The following is a 17,552-nucleotide window of genomic DNA, read 5'->3' as shown; positions in this document are numbered from 1 at the left end:
CATATATGAGCAAGACTGAATCGTCCTTTTAATAATTTGCCTATTTTTAACACATGAAATGTTTCAGATCACACAGAGAATTACAGACTAGATCATTACCTTGTACGTATCACTTCACACCCTGCTCTGGATACAGACTTTGATGTGGATGGCACGGCTTCCATGGATATAGCGCTGAGTGTAGAGGGTTTGTTTTCACTTTCTTTTGATTTCTGATTAATAGGCTTTCTGTAGTGTTCTTCCAGTCCTGGTGCTCTGTCCTTATCAATTGCTTCAGCAATAACATTCTTGTTCCCCACAGGGCCATGATTTATGAAGGGAAGACCATGGTTTGGAATCAAAGCTTTAATTCCAGTGTCTTTTTGTGGTTGACAATTCTTAGAGCTATTTGTTTTTCCAGAACCTGCTATTGTTTGCAGCTGTGTTGTCCTTTCTTTAACTTGTGGACTGGAGTCAACTTTGGAGACTACAGCATTGAAAGAGTTTACTTTTTCACATGCTCCATTATTTTCATCCAACTTTTCTTCTCTTTTGGGCTCTAAATAAGAAATGGTATTATTCATAATGTTACAGCCTTTTTTTGACACAAGAAAAAATATTACAAAGTGGCATAGGTTGTAAAAAATAGGGAGGTATTAAAAACCTGCCATCGTCGTGAAACTAAGCAATGATGCTCATGTGAAAGGGCTAAAAGACACACAAAAAAGACTTAAGCTTATTAGAAGCATGTTTGACATTTCTGACACTGACACATGCAGGTTACTAAATTACTTACTTGCATTGTTAGCTTTTCAGCAATGGTAAAAGTAAAAATAGAAACTGGATTTCTGAATAACTAAAAAACAAATTGATAAGAGAGAGACAAGGTGGGGGAGGGAATATATTTTATTGGACCAACTTCTGTTGGTTGGAAGGAATGAGCTTTGGAGCTTCCTAGAGCCCTTCCTCAGCTCTGGGGAAGGTAAAGAGTGTCCATGCTAAATAAGACAGGTTGTTAAGCATACACATGTTGTAGGAGACCACTAAAATGAAGTGGGCAATTACCACCTCTGCGGTCCTAGGACAAAAGAAGGTAAGTAGGCAGACCTGACAGACCTGAGGAAGAGCTCTGTGAAGCTTGCGCCCCTTCCACCAACAGAAGTTGGTCCAATAAAAGACATTATTCCATCCACCCTGTCTCTCTCAGACCCTGGGACCAATGGGGCTGCCTACAACAACACTGCAAACAGAAAATTGATAAGAGTCACTTGAAGGACGTTCAAGACTGAAAGTACTCTATGGGTCAACATGACACATGGTTCGGACTCTGAAATCCCAAAAGACGCACCCATCCCAGTGTCCGTACTATAGGGAGTAGCACTGACATTGCAAAAGGGACAGGAGGATTCTGGGAGACACTAAGACTCAGAACACTGCCTCTCTCCCCTAGGGTTTCTTGGTCCCACTGGAGCTATTCCAATAATTGCAACTGCTCTTAATTATTAATGATGGTGCATGTAAAGGAAGGGCAATCTAGAAGGCAAATGACTTCCATTTCCTCCAGGCTTCTACTTGCACAGGCCCTGGAAATCAGTGTGATTTTTGTTTCATTTTTAGTCTATTTAACACCTCAACCCAAAATTACTGGGGGCTTTTGAGTCAGAATTCTGACCAGCAGGTTATTTAGTTTGTTATTTTCTAAGCCAAGAAACCAAGGCAATTTTTGGCCATGCTTGAGAGGAACCTCTGGTGACATGTGGGAGGTGACTGTAACTGGGCACTATTCACAATCACATTCACCCCGGTAACTCCACTGATGACAATGGATACAATGGATGACAGAAAGGTCTGAGGTCTGAATCCCTTTTCTAGCCCCATCCCCTGTGACTTGTTGATAATATCTTCGCTGGCCACGGGAGACATTCCCAGTTCAAAAACAAATCTGTATTTCTGCTTCTTCACGTGCCTTTTTCCTCTACGACTTTACAGGTTTTCTATGTGTTCTTGCAATTGTATCCCTGCTGTCTTCCAAATAGACATTGCTCTCTTTTAATTAAGCTAACTACAACTGCAAAAGCAAAGAAATACAGCATTAACCAAAAAAGGTAATGGCTGCTATTCATTTTAATGAAGTGTTGCTATTGGATTTGGTTTGGGAGTTTTTTGGGAGGGGAGTTGTATTTTTGTTTGTTGTTTTTTTGTGCTGGTATCAAACATCCAACACACACTTTTCTGAGTACTTGATAAGTCCAGGTACTAATTCAGGGCTAATTCAGTAGTACCTACAATATAGGAGAATATTGTATCTTCTCTTCCCAACCTATCTCAAATTCCATAGCAGATATGTTTATCATACATACAGGCTTACATATACCTTCCAAAGACTCCTTGCTTTTGGCCTGGACTCCTCTGTTGCTAGGTACATGCTTTGGTTTTGCAACCTTCTCTTCCGGTTTATCGTTAGTCTAAAAAATACAATTGAATATACCATTAATTAACAATGTTAAAGTTGTCCATTTCCCACTGGGTTCCTCTAATTCTCTACCAGTGGAGGCAGTTAGACACTATGAAATTGGTGATAATGACTCAGCTTCATTGCATTCTCGGTTTGCTGCTGCTTCTTTATTTCCCCCCCTGTGAGGCTTCCTGGGGGCTCCAGGGATGTGCTCTCTACCACCTGCCCTTAGTGTGAGGAAGTCTTGTCTGTGCTCGCCTTAGGTCAGCTCTCCAACTGCACCGGCACTCCCCTCTAGATCTCGCAGGCCCCACTGTCACCCGACAAGTTAGCAATTGACACTCCCCCAACCCTCAAGCCCTCTGAGGGTCTCCCTTGAATGTCCAGCCCCAGTCCACTGGACACTCAGTATTCAGATTTGCTGCTTCCAAAGAAACAGTGTACCCCAGCTTACCAAGTCCACCTCAGATCACCACTCTGCTTGACATACAGCACCTAGATATGTTTATAGTGAAGTCAAGTATAAGTGTATCTAACAAAGCATAGAGATTTAAGTTGCAGCAAATAGCAGTACTGGAAACAAATAGTTCCATGTGACATAAATCATAACATGCATTCTATAGGCTAGATTTAATTAACCAGATACTCATGTCTTGTGGAGTCATGCTCACCCCTTTACAGCCACGTTGGCTGTGACCCTCCTTTCATGCGAAAGATGTGCTGTGAGCTTGCCTTCTAGGTGAAGTATTCAGTGTGTTTCCTGACACCCCAATATATAACAGAACAATCCTCTTTCTCTTTTTTCATAAACAGGACACCCCCCTGCTTTGGTTTCATCTTGCAGATTTCACAATCTCTTATTTTGCCTTTGGCTCAGTATATAAATAGGCATATACTGTGACGCATTCAGTATACAATACACAAACAACCAGACAGGGAGATAGGTGTCCCTTACCTCCTGCCTGAAAGGAACATTTCCAAAGTATGTCACCTCCTGAAGACCCGCCAAAACTCCAAGACTTCGGAGCATACATTTTAGTGTAGACATATAATTCCTTAGGGTATGTCTACACTACGAAATTAGTTCGAATTTATAGAAGCCGGTTTTATTGAAACCGGTTGTATACAGCCGATTGTGTGTGTCCCCACATAAAATGCTCTAGGTGCTCTAGTCGGCGGACCGCGTCCACAGTACGAGGCTAGCGTCGACTTCCGGAGCATTGCACTATGGGTAGCTATCCCACAGCTATCCCACAGTTCCCACAGTCTCCGCCGCCCCTTGGGATTCTGGGTTGAGATCCCAATGCCCGGATGATGCAAAACAGTGTCGCGGGCGGTTCTGGGTACATGTCGTCAGGCCCCTCCCTCCCCCGTCACAGCAACGGCAGACAATAGATTCGCGCCTTTTTACCTGGGTTACCTGTGCAGACAACATGGAGCCCGCTCAGCTCAGCTGAGCTCACCGTCACCATATGTCCTCTGGGTGCCGGCAGACGTGGGACTGCATTGCTACACAGCAGCAGCTGCTAACTGCCTTTTGGCGGTAGACGGTGCAGTAGACTGGTAGCCTTCATCGGCGATCTGGGTGCTGGCAGCCGTGGGGCTTGCCTTTTGGCAGTAGATGGTGTATTACGACTGTTAACCGTCCTATTACAAGTCGGGTCATCGCACATTAGCAGAGTCTTCCCCGAGCAGCCGATCGTGCAATAGGCCTGAAGACCATCGTCATACACCGCCCAGTATTTGCTGCCAAGCACCCAGAAAGATGCCGAGGGCTATCAGTCACGCTGCACCGTCGTCTTAAGATGTAAAAAATAGATTTGCTCTGTATTCATTTGCTTCCCCCTCCCTCCGTCAAATCAACGGCCTGCTAAACCCAGGGTTTTCAGTTTAATCTTTGGGGGGACCATTCTGTGTGACAGTTGTTTGTGTTTCTCCCTGATGCACAGCCACCGTTCTTGATTTTAATTCCCTGTACCTGTACGCCATGTCGTCACTCGGCCCGCCCTCCCTCCTTCCCCTAGTCCGTCAGATACTACTTTCGCGCCTTTTCTTTGAATTCTGGGTTGAGATCCCAATGCCCGGATGATGCAAAACAGTGTCGCGGGCGGTTCTGGGTACATGTCGTCAGGCCCCTCCCCCCTCGTCACAGCAACGGCAGACAATAGATTCGCGCCTTTTTACCTGGGTTACCTGTGCAGACAACATACCACGGCAAGCATGGAGCCCGCTCAGCTCAGCTGAGCTCACCGTCACCATATGTCCTGTGGGTGCCGGCAGACGTGGGACTGCATTGCTACACAGCAGCAGCTGCTAACTGCCTTTTGGCGGTAGACGGTGTAGCATGAGTGATAGCCGTGGGGCTGGCAGCCGTAGGGCTGCATTGCACCAGCCCCTTGCCAGGAGATGGTATATTGTGACTGGTATCCATCATCGTCGTACTGGAGTGGCTGTCAATCATGGCCACCTGGGCAGACATGCTACTGTTTCGATGATGATGGCTACCAGTCGTAATATACTATTTTCTGCCAATTGCCCAGTATTGTCTGCTAAGCACCCAGAAGAGGCCGAGGGCGATGCTGGGTGCTGGTGGACGTGGGGCTGGCAGACGTGGGGCTGCATTGCTACACAGCAGCAGCCCCTTGCCTTTTGGCAGACGATGGTATATTATGACTGGTAACCGTCGTCATCATACTGGAGAGGTTATCACTCATGCTGCACCGTCGGCTGCCAGCTTAAGATGTAAAAAATAGATTTGTTCTGTATTCATTTGCTTCCCCTTCCTCCGTGAAATCAATGGCCTGCTAAGCCCAGGGTTTTCAGTTTAATCTTTGGGGGGACCATTCTGTGTGACAGTTGTTTGTGTTTCTCCCTGATGCACAGCCACCTTTCTTGATTTTAATTCCCTGTTCCTGTACCTGTACGCCATGTCGTCACTCGGCCCTCCCTCCCTCCTGCCCTCCCTCCTTCTCCTGGTCCATCAGATACTAGTTTCGCGCCTTTTTTCTGACCAGCCAGGCGCCATAGCTAGCACTGGGATCATGGAGCCCGCTCAGATCACCGCGGCAATTATGAGCACTATGAACACCACGCGCATTGTCCTGGAGTATATGCAGAGCCAGGACATGCCAAGGCGAAACCCGGACCACCCGAGGAGGCGATTGCAGCGCGGCGACGAGAGTGATGAGGAAATTGACATGGACATAGACCTCTCACAAGGCACAGGCCCCAGCAATGTGGAAATCATGGTGTCACTGGGGCAGGTTCATGCCGTGGAACACCGATTCTGGGCCCGGGAAACAAGCACAGACTGGTGGGATCGCATCGTGCTGCAGGTATGGGACGATTCCCAGTGGCTGCGAAACTTTCGCATGCGTAAGGGCACTTTCATGGAACTTTGTGACTTGCTTTCCCCTGCCCTGAAACGCAAGGATACCAAGATGAGAGCAGCCCTCACAGTTGAGAAGCGAGTGGCGATAGCCCTGTGGAAGCTTGCAACGCCAGACAGCTACCGGTCAGTCGGGAATCAATTTGGAGTGGGCAAATCTACGGTGGGGGCTGCTGTGATCCAATTTGCCAGGGCAATGAAAGACCTGGTGATAGCAAGGGTAGTGACTCTGGGCAACGTGCAGTCAATAGTAGATGGTTTTGCTGAAATGGGATTCCCAAACTGTGGCGGGGCCATAGACGGAACCCATATCCCTATCTTGTCACCGGAGCACCAAGCCACCGACTACGTAAACCGCAAGGGGTACTTTTCAATGCTGCTGCAAGCCCTGGTGGATCACAAGGGACGTTTCACCAACATCAACGTGGGATGGCCGGGAAAGGTACATGATGCTCGCGTCTTCAGGAACTCTGCTCTGTTTCGAAAGCTGGAGGAAGGGACTTTCTTCCCGGACCAGAAAGTGACCGTTGGGGATGTTGAAATGCCTATCGTGATCCTTGGGGACCCAGCCTACCCCTTAATGCCATGGCTCATGAAGCCGTACACAGGCAGCCTGGACAGGAGTCAGGACCTGTTCAACTACAGGCTGAGCAAGTGCCGAATGGTGGTGGAATGTGCATTTGGACGTTTAAAAGCGCGCTGGCGCAGCTTACTGACTCGCTCAGACCTCAGCGAAAAGAATATCCCCATTGTTATTGCTGCTTGCTGTGCGCTCCACAATATCTGTGAGAGTAAGGGGGAGACCTTTATGGCGGGGTGGGAGGTTGAGGCAACTCGCCTGGCCGCTGATTACGCGCAGCCAGACACCAGGGCGGTTAGAGGAGCACAGCAGGGCGCGGTGCGCATCAGAGAGGCTTTGAAAACGAGTTTTGTGACTGGCCAGGCTACTGTGTGAAACTTCTGTTTGTTTCTCCTTGATGAACCCTCCAAACCCCCCCCCCCGACCCGGTTCACTCTACTGCCCTGTAAACCAACCACCCCACCCCACCCTCCCCTCCCCAATTCGAGCACCGCTTGCAGAGGCAATAAAGTCATTGTTTTTTCACATTCATGCATTCTTTATTAGTTCCTCGCAGAAGTAGGGGGATAATTGCCAAGGTAGCCTGGGATGGGTGGGGGAGGAGGGATGGAAAAGGACACACTGCATTTTAAAACTTTAACTCTTATTGAAGGCCAGCCTTCTGATGCTTGGGCGATCATCTGGGGTGGAGTGACTGGGTGGACGGAGGCCCCCCCACCGTGTTCTTGGGCGTCTTGGTGAGGAGGCTATGGAACTTGGGGAGGAGGGCTGTTGGTTACACAGGGGCTGTAGCGGCGGTCTCTGCTCCTGCTGCCTTTCCTGCAGCTCAACCATACGCTCGAGCATATCAGTTTGATGCTCCAGCAGACGGAGCATTGACTCTTGCCGTCTGTCTGCAAGCTGATGCCACCTATCGTCTTCAGCCCGCCACTTGCTCTGTTCATCCCGCGATTCAGCCCGCCACCTCTCCTCTCGTTCATATTGGGCTTTTCTCATCTCCGACATTGACTGCCTCCACGCATTCTGCTGTGCTCTATCAGCGTGGGAGGACATCTGCAGCTCCGTGAACATATCGTCCCTCGTCCTACGTTTTCTCTTTCTAATGTTCACGAGCCTCTGCGAAGGAGAAACATTTGCAGCTGGTGGAGGAGAAGGGAGAGGTGGTTAAAAAAGACACATTTTAGAGAACAATGGGTACACTCTTTCATTACAAGGTCGCATATTTCGGCTTGCAGGCAGCCATGGTAGGCCACAGTGTTTTGGCTTTTTTAACCTTCTTAACATGCGGGAAAGGTTGCAAACAGCAGCGCATTTCCCATATCAAGGATGAATTGGGTTGTCCATTTAAAATGGGTTTTCAATGTAAAAGGAGGGGCTGCGGTTTCCTGGTTAACATGCGGCACAAACACAAGTAAACCACCCCACCCACACACACACACACACACACACGATTCTCTGGGATGATCACTTCACCCCTCCCCCCACCGCCAGGTTAACAGCGGGGAACATTTCTGTTCAGAAGAGCAGGAACGGGCGCCTCTGAATGTCCCCTTAATAAAATCACCCCATTTCAACCAGGAGAGCTTTCTGGAGATGTCCCTGGAGGATTTCCGCTCCATCCCCATACACGTTAACAGACTTTTCCAGTAGATGTACTGGCCGCGATTGCCAGGGCAAATTAATCATTAAACACGCTTGCTTTTTTTTTTGTAATGTTTACAAATATTTACAAAGTTACACTCACCAGAGGTCTCCTGTGTGCCCTGAGGGTCTTGGGTGAGTTCGGGGGTTACTGGTTCCAGGTCCAGGGTCACAAACATATCCTGGCTGTTGGGGAAACCGGTTTCTCCGCTTCCTTGCTGCTGTGAGCTACCTACAGTACCTCCATCATCATCTTCCTCATTCCCCGAACCGTCTTCCCTGTGTGTTTCTCCAGTGAGAGAGTCATAGCACACGGTTGGGGTAGTGGTGGCTGCACCCCCTAGGATCGCATGCAGCTCCGCGTAGTAGCGGCAAGTTTGCGGCTCTGCCCCGGACCTTCCGTTTGCTTCTCTGGCTTTGTGGTAAGCTTGCCGTAGCTCCTTAATTTTCACGCGGCACTGCTGTGTGTCCCTGTTATGGCCTCGGTCCTTCATGGCCTTGGAGATCTTTTCTAATACTTTTCCATTTCTTTTACTGCTACAGAGTTCAGCTATCACTGCTTCATCTCCCCATATGGCGAGCAGATCTCGTACCTCCCATTCGGTCCATGCTGGAGCTCTTTTGCGATCCTGGGACTCCATCACGGTTACCTGTGCTGATGAGCTCTGCGTGGTCACCTGTGCTCTCCACGCTGAGCAAACAGGAAATGAAATTCAAACATTCGCGGGTCTTTTCCTGTCTACCTGGTCAGTGCATCTGAGTTGAGAGTGCTGTCCAGAGCGGTCACAATGAAGCACTGTGGGATAGCTCCCGGAGGCCAATAACGTCGAATTCTGTCCACACTACCCCAATTCCGACCCGCAAAGGCCGGTTTTATCGCTAATCCCCTCGTCGGAGGTGGTGTAAAGAAACCGGTTTAAAGGACCCTTTAAGTCGAAAGAAAGGGCTTCGTTGTGTGGACGTGCCCAGGCTTAATTCGGTTTAACGCTGCTAAAGTCGACCTAAACCCGTAGTGTAGACCAGGCCTCAGTATTATCCATACATACATTAGCTATGATTATGGCAAGCTGTGGGCCACTTGCTTTCGGTAGAGACTTCACATGCCACCATTCCGTGAACTATTATGCATAGATCTGACCCAGGGGATCCCTGTAAAACCCTATGTACCCCCCATGCCCTCTGCCAGTTGGCATCAAGGGCTCCCTGGGTCACATCCACCAAGTTTTTTAAAATCTTTGTTCTAAAGCAAAATCTTGTGGAATAATAAATTATCTCATAGGTCTCAAAAAATGATACTTCTCCAATATACGGTTCTATCACATAGTTTTTAATCTAAGACAGGGGAGGCCCCAGATAAAGGAAATGTTGGTTTCATCCCTTCTGGCTCTCATGGAGAGACAACATTAAATATGTAAAGCGGTGCTGTTTATTTTACCCTGTAACCCCAAAAGGACCTTCCTTTCATTGAGCCACAGTGAAGTCAGATAGACAGGTGGCTAGCCCACTGGGCGCCAATCCTGCAAACACTCGCCCACGTGCTCCATCCCATTGACCTGAATTCTGGGGTACTGAAAAATCTGGATCCAAATTTTTTTTGGCTTGAGTTCATCTCTTTCTCTGGTTGAAGAGACACCAATCTCAGGTGGCGAATGTTTGTTGAATACTTTCTAGGTGATACCCAATCCTTTCTTTAACAAAAGCCTCATTGAAACCACGTTGACTATTCATCCTAGCTCTAACATTTAGCAAATGATAATGCAGACCATAGAAAAACAGCAAAAAGTAGTGAAAATACATGTATTGGCTGGGAAGATATTAAATATTTGAACCAGAGAAAAGATAATTTAGACCGGAGAACTGACCTGGTCTCCTACCCTACTCAACTACTGAGTGTGGCAACAAACAAGAGCTTCTGAACCTCCTGTATATTTTAACACACAAATCCAGTTACATGCCTTTGAAAATCAGGTCCCATTAATATTAGCGTAAGGGGTTGAGGTGCTATGTGTTGACCCTGTATGCTCCAATGTTGACTTATAGTATAAGCTTTTTTCTCTCTCCCCTACACCCCCACTAAAAAAGTTTTCAAATGTCATTGCCACTTTTAACTAAAACACTCAGTATGCCCATGACAATGGTGACACTGTGGGGATCTTTATTCTTCATGACAGGTTTCAGGGTAGCAGCCGTGTTAGTCTGTATCCTCAAAAAGAACAGGAGTACTTAAATTTGTTAGTCTCTAAGGTGCCACAAGTACTCCTGTTCTTTTATTCTTCATGAATACTCTTCTGCAAGTGAGACTGGAGTGGACCACGCACTCCAGCACTGTTTTTTGTAAGTCAAGAGTCAGAAGTTTTAGACGGTATGAAGCTATGAAGCTTTCAATTCAGACATTTACTTATTTCATGAATTTGAGGCCAACCCTGCAAAGTCTCACACATAAACAGTCCTACAGAAGCCACTGAATCCTATTGTTGTGTCAGCAAGCAGCTACTTACAAAAATAAAAACATAAGACCCCCCCCCTTTCATTGATTCATAAATTCAAAGAAAGGACCATTGTGATCATCCAGTCTGATCTCCTGCATAACACAGGCCATACAATTTCCCCAAAATAATTCCTAGAGCAGATCTTTTAGAAAAACATTCAATCTTGATTTTAAAAAGTGTCAGTGATGGAGAATCCGCCATGCCTCCTGGTAAATTGTTCCAATGGTTAATTACTCTCACTGTTAAAAATTTACACTTTATTTTCCGCCTGAATTTGTCTAGCTTCAAATTCCAGCCATTGAATCATGGTATACCTTTCTCTGCTAGATTGCAGCATCAGTTGTCAAATATTTGTTCCCCATGTAGATACTAATACATTGTAATCAGGTCACCCCTTAACCTTCTCTTTGTTAAGCTAAATAGGGTGAGCTCATTGAATTTATCATTATAAGCAGGAGCACCGCCAGCTTTTCTGCCACCCTAGGCAGCGGAACGTCCCGCCCCGAAATGCCGCCCCCCAGAGAGGCAGCGGAAGGTCCTGCCGCCGAAATACCGCCTCAGTCACCACCCCCCAAATTGTAGCACCCTAGGCGACCACCTAGGTCGCCTAATGGGTTGCACCAGCCGTGATTATAAGCCACGTTTCTAATTCTTTAAACATTCTTGTGGCTCTTCTCTGAACCCTCTCCAAGTTTTCAACATCTGTCCTGAACACGTAGTAATGCTGGATAAAGCCACTGCTCTGGTATATGGTGCACTATTATAAAAAGATGGCTAGGAAACAGAAACAAGCAAGTAACAGGTTCTTTTTATTTGCAACCGTAGTGCAAAAAAGCCTTCTGGAACCCTTTGGGTTTTAAATTAAGTTCTTTATGCTCCAGTCTTACAATGTATACAGCAAACAAATAAATAAAGGGATGTTGCTGGTTAATTAATATTGCCCACCTGTCCAATATGTATTTGCTTTCCTATAGTAAACTATAACCACATATGGAGTTGTCTCTTGTGCATTACATGGCCACCCTACCTTTATAATCCCTCCTAAACATCTTTCTTCCAATAAGTCTTTCAGTGAATCTAGCAAAGAAAGAAATGTAAAAACTAGTTTTGAAGTTGTTCTTTACCTGGCCATCTAGTGTACTATGTACTTGTCTGTCCAATTTGGAGAGTAAGCCCTATGAAGCAGGATCCTAGCTGTCTCCAGGTATTGCATAGTGCCAAGCACATTGCAGGTGCTCGTAATAATCATATCTTTAAACCTAAAGCACATCAATTTTAGATCACTTTTTTCATGTCTTCTACTATTGTAGCACACTTCAGTTGGAACAGACTGCAAGTACTGGCACCATGTAACTGTAGACGGGGTTTTTTAGTGATCTCAACCCAGTTTCCACTAGAAATTTAACCAAAAAACAACAACAAAAATCTCACAATCTGGTTCAATTGTTAGTCTCTGAAAGAGTAGTGGTTCTGCATATCTGTACAGAGATGGACTGTTAGAGCTGTATCTGAAAATCTGCACAACACCCTCCTCATCTATACTGAGGTCTATTACAGTCTCATTTTTCTAAGAGCTCAAATGCACATTCCACCCATATATTTTAATTGTTGTTTTTTTCAAGTTATTTTGATTTGTACACAAATATTTATAAAGCCAGGAGCATTCACAGAGTATTCAAATAATTCCATTGCAAGTAAAGTCGTTCCTAATGCAATAATGTTTTTACCACCCCCATGTTATGAGATCTGCTGGAATGAGACCATGTCCCACATACACTTCATTGTGCAGTTTATTCTTTGTTTCTCATGATGGGACACAAATAGTAATGACTGATGACAAACAAGACTCAACATTGAAACAGCACATATTTATTGTAGGTGCCAGTTCATTGTTTAAAAAAGAGAAAACCAATGAATTCCAAAATACCCTGCTGACACTACAAACCATTTCCATAATAAGAAATGGTTATGAGTTAGTGTCCTGCACTCACAGCCCTATTGATCCGATGGTTGGATGAAATCAATAGAATTGCACAGATGTAATTGGGAAGAATTAGGCCCATGTTCCATTGAAGTCACTGAAATTGTCTGAACATAAATGAGGGCAGAGTTTGGCCCTTGATGCCTAAATTGTCATAAAACAGAATCCCGTTCTGTCACTTTCACAGTACGTTAACTATTTATTATTCTTCATCTAGGGCTGGATTCCACAACTAACTTGAATGTTATTGGCCAGGGTGTAACTGAGGCCAGATTTTGGCCCTTAAATTGTCAACTCCTCAGTTCAGAGACCTAGTCTTTACACCTATTTGAAACCTTCCTAGCATGTTTTCTGCACTATACCATTTATTCTTATGCCTAATACTGAGAGAGGAAAGCCTGAACACACACATGCATTACCTAAGAAATTAACAGGAAAGCCTGGAGCCCTTCTCCTTAACAAGAAAAGGATTGTGAACAGTAAAATAAAACCAACCTCCATTAGGATTTCAACCAGATTCCCTTTCTTCCAGGGTACAGTGCCTCTCAGAATGAAATCCACTACTTTAGAATTTTTGAATGTCTCTCCCACAAATGTAATGACTTTATCCACAGTATCAACCATTTTTTCTATCTTTTCCAGCCTCTCCCTGTGCTTCAAGGCATCTTGCTGTGTAGCTCTCATCAGCTTCAACATTTCTGAGCACGCAGTTTCAGTCTCAGACAGGTGAATACTGTCCCCAGGTTTTAGGCATCTTTTTGTTGTATCAGTCTGAGCAGTGGATGCTTGGGATGCTGTTAACTTATCAATGTTCTTTCCTATGTCATCAATGCCTCGGTTCACCTTTTGCAGCTTGCCATTCAAGTCTTCTTGGAAACTCAATAATTTATCTACCTTTTCATTCAAAAGATTCAATTTTTTGTCCATCATGCTTAAGTTGTTCCCTCTTGCAGGCTGCAACCTAGCCACTGCATTTCCAGGCACCTTTCCATGCTCCATGTTACCCTCAGACATTCTGCCCAGACAAGGAGTCAATGGCAGAGCGATTTGGGTGGCTCCTCATTAAGGATGTAAATTAGAGGGTGATTCTTTGAAAGCTCATCTTCCTTAGTCACTTCCTTACCCTACAACCAAGGATAAATTCTTTGGCTTATTAGAGATGATAGGAACGTGTCATTGATCAGCCATTGTGTGAAAAGGTTTCATTTTTGTGTTATCTGTTTCTTACTGTGTGATTTCAATGAGGGAGTTAACTTGGCAATGGACTGTTTTTTCTTGGGCCCCCTTGACGTCACAAAACCATTTAAAATTCTTTCTTAAGAGGCTGTTGATAGGCAAGCATCTTAACAATTGTCGACGCCCATAGCAGATATCTCCGGGGGCGGGGGGAGCAAGGATTTCATGCCAAGCCTTGTTTTCTGATTTTGAAAAATACCCCTTTAAATGTTTTTCTTTTGCCACAGCAGAGAAGTATAGAAGTTAATTTAGTGGTGTCGTGCTAAGGCTGGGAAGATTTCAGCCTGGTAGTATGCATGCATAACACCCAGCACAGACGTATGCTGTGCTCTTTAGGTTGGCTGGCACTTGAACTTAAAAATAGAGCACAATAATGACAATGATCTGAAATACGTATCTGGCACCAGCATGTCTCTGTCAACTGAAACGTCTAAAATTAAATTCTTTCTACAGTGCCATGAAAGTGCACAGTGTAAAAAAAATCTACAGTGAGGCATGTCACAATTGCTTTCATAATTGGCAGCAAAATAATTAGTCTGGAGTCCTTTATAAAGCATTTGCTATTGATACACTTTTGTTTCTGAAGTGCATGAGTGCGGACACTGCAAAAACAACAATTGTTCTTTGGAGAGAAGAGAAACCTCTATTTAGGTTCATAACTAGCCCCCACCACGGCAGTGCTAAGCACCTCACAAACAATGAGTTTATCCTCACAGCAGCCCTGTGAGAAATGAAACTACAGTTATTCCAGTGTCACAGATGAGGATCTGAGGCACAGAGAGCTTAAGCAACTTGTCTAAGGTTACAGAGGAAGTCTGTGGAAAAAGCATGAACCAAATCCAGATCTTCTCAATCTCACTTTAGTGTCTCAGAGTGACCTTTCCTGTCTCCATACACAATAAGTTAAAGAAGTTCTGGTCTTTCACATCAGTCAATGTTTGGGCCTGACCCCAAAAATGACAGCGCATCATAATTCCCATTGAAATCAATGGGGTTTGAAGTGCCACATCTGATCTGACTTTTCAGGGTGTGGGGGAAGTAATATTTTAGGTGACTTTAATTTTCCTGAGAGGTAGTTCTGGAAAGTAAAGTCCTCTATTTACCTACAGGAAAGATACTGTAGGGGCAATAACAATAGAAGCATCCCCACCCCAACCATCTTAACAACGTGCCACAACCTTTGCTCTGGAGGGGTCCACCTCTCCGAGCGAGAAAGTACACTTGTCTCCATGCACACTATTCCTTTTGTCTGTCTGCTAAAGCTACAAGTAATTCCATTTGATGTGGTGGATTCGTGATGTCCACTAGGGCCTGGTCACAGAGGTCACTAACTTGTTTCATAATGATTTTCTGCCAGCCAGCCTGGGCTGGATTGAACACTGCAATAAGACTTTGTGTGAAATCCTGCCCCTTTGAAGTCTATGGGAGTTTTACCATTGACTTCAGCAGAGCCAGGATTTTACCCTTTGTTTCCACTCCTGATCAAACCACTCCCCCATAGTTTTTTCACTGTGGTCTGGGATTATATGGAATAAGGCAAGTTTAGTGTGTAATGGAGCTTTCCCTTGAATCGCCTGAACTCCTCACAGTTTGACAAATGTCTCAGTCTCTGACACCATAAGGCACTCTGAATCAGAAAAGCACTGAAGTCTAGCTCAGCTACATAGAGACTTGCACAGCACAGCGCTTTCCTATACCATGTCTGACTCCAGTTAGTGACATCAAAGCCCCACTTGCAAGAGGACACCTACAATTTAAAATAAAGGGAACAATTGGAGTGAAATACTGCAGAGGAAGCTGGAAGTCTAGTGAATATGTTACATTTTTCTATGACTAATGAGCTAGATTCTGGAGCCACCTACTTTCCAATCCAGGTCACATTTTGAATACATTTTAGATATTTATGAGGTGACCGTTTCTTCTCCCAAAATGGGTCAGGTCAGTTTCCAAGAGTAATAAAAATGGCTATTTAAAATTATACCCAATAAAGCACCTAAAAATTCTCATTATATGATTATTTAGTGATATTACAAGATAAATTTTATTCTATGGGGAAAAAAATCAGAAATAGGATTTATAGGTATACACTCCATTAACTCCCAATGCCATTAACTGAAGTTACATAACAAAATAATTGCAATTCTATTTGTTAGTGTAATCGTGCTGTTCAAGAAGCAGAGCCTCTGAAAATCAAAGCACAAATCATAAATTAATCACCACACACAAATGCTGTCATATTGATTTTCGTGTCTTTAATTTGTTTTTTTTTAAATGAACCAAAGACCAGAAACAGAGTATAATGATTAATGAACAAAGATGTTTTGTTCACAGATCCAAGAAAAAAGCAATTAAGCCCAATACCATACTCCGAGCAGACACGTTTTCACTGTAACTAGATAAAACATACAGAAGGGAGAAAAGCTTCCTTATTTGTCTACATAAGGGGTTGCTATAGTACCCTTAACTGAGGTGACAAAGTTAACAATAAGAAGAACAGGAGGACTTGTGGCACCTTAGAGACTAACAAATTTATTAGAGCATAAGCTTTCGTGGACTACAGCCCACTTCTTCGGATGCATATAGTTAAAGTTAACAATGCATTGGATAGTATGATTTAGCTCCAGCCTGAAGTAAATACATATTGTGGCTCAGAAAGTTATGTAGGTTCCAAAACACTGATTGAATAATGAAAATGACTGGGAACTAATATAAAATGTGATTTCAGTAATCTAATCATTTATTAATTCAGTAAAACAGATAGTCCCAACTTTAGTTAAACACACATAAGATTTTGAACATAACTCCTCTCATTCAGCTCAGGAACTCTGCCCATGTGTTAAATATTTTAGATGCCTTGAATTCAATACATTCATGCAGCACCAACATTCCAGCAAAATATATTTCCAGATTACATTCTATCGAGTGTACAAATAGTAGTTTTTACTAGGAATTTCTTTACAAACACCACGTAACTTTGCACCGTTATGGAAGAAGAAAACAAAAAGGCACTAAAGTGTTCAGAATGCCTTTGTTTTGGTATATTTAAATCAGACAGTTAGCCACAAATACTTGAAAATGAGGGTCTAGGTGCAAACAGGCATGTCTGTCACATACTGTCACATACCTACCTTTGTGCACAAATACACATCATTACCATGACTGCATTATCATAGTAATTGTGCACACAGTTGTGATAATATGTAAATACAAACATAGGTGCACAATTGCATGCATTTATGTTTGGAGGTGTGGTTCTACTCAATGGAAAATGTGGACCTTATTAAACTTAACTGAATGTTTCACAAACGAAATTCCTTTGGTTTGGCATGGCAAACTAAACACCTATATTAGTAATGTCCCATCATCATTTATGAATGATTATTGTTGTGTTTACCAGAAATAACTGCTTACATGGAGTAAATGGAAGGCAGTTTTCAATTACAATTTATGATCACTAATCAGGGAAAGCACCTGATTATATCAGGAAATTTTAAAAGCATGAGGTGAAAGAAGTATGATCCCGTGAGCCTCTGGAGTGGAGACAGCGTCTCTAGCAATAGCAGGCTGTGGAGCCTATTCCAATTCCCGCTTTGTATAAGGCCAATGGAAGTGGCCCTATGCTGCCCCCCTGTCAGGCTGGAGAGGGAGGTGCATGCCCATTACACTCAGCACTACAGGGGATTCTGGGCTGCAGAATATAGGCAGCCTAGGATAGGCTGGTAAATTAGATGAACCTTTAGAGGCTAAAAGCAACAGAGGGTCCTGTGGCACCTTTGAGAAGTATTGGGAGCATAAGCTTTCGT

General features: G+C 44.3%; 2 protein-coding genes across 10 annotated transcripts in view; both read right to left on the bottom strand.

Annotated features, from left to right (window-relative positions):
- The window catches only part of MYLK3 (myosin light chain kinase 3), a 104,502-nt gene that overhangs the window by 28,019 nt on the left and 58,931 nt on the right, over positions 1-17,552 (bottom strand). For 5 of the 9 annotated variants that reach the window (XM_008166981.4, XM_042852228.2, XM_065567605.1 and 2 more), the window contains 2 exons: positions 2,354-2,444; positions 100-538 (listed from right to left, as the gene is read on the bottom strand). In XM_008166981.4, coding sequence (XP_008165203.2) covers positions 100-538; positions 2,354-2,444 — 530 coding nt within the window. Of the gene's footprint in view, positions 1-99; positions 539-2,353; positions 2,445-13,008; positions 13,696-17,552 lie in introns of those variants that run through there. The other 4 variants (XR_006174940.2, XM_042852226.2, XM_042852227.2 and 1 more) reach the window with 2 other exon arrangements.
- On the bottom strand, positions 6,939-8,825 carry LOC135975674 (uncharacterized). Its single transcript, XM_065567620.1, has 2 exons — positions 8,147-8,825; positions 6,939-7,541 (listed from the first exon to the last, which is right to left on the bottom strand). Exons 1-2 carry the CDS (start codon positions 8,682-8,684, stop codon positions 7,039-7,041), a joined length of 1,041 nt encoding a protein of 346 aa, XP_065423692.1. The 5' UTR covers positions 8,685-8,825; the 3' UTR covers positions 6,939-7,038.

The sequence above is a fragment of the Chrysemys picta genome, chromosome 14 (genome assembly GCF_011386835.1).
Source record: "Chrysemys picta bellii isolate R12L10 chromosome 14, ASM1138683v2, whole genome shotgun sequence".
Taxonomy (NCBI): Eukaryota; Metazoa; Chordata; order Testudines; family Emydidae; genus Chrysemys; species Chrysemys picta.
The sequence above is the reverse complement of the archived record's forward strand: the minus strand, read 5'-3'. Positions and strand labels throughout refer to the sequence as shown.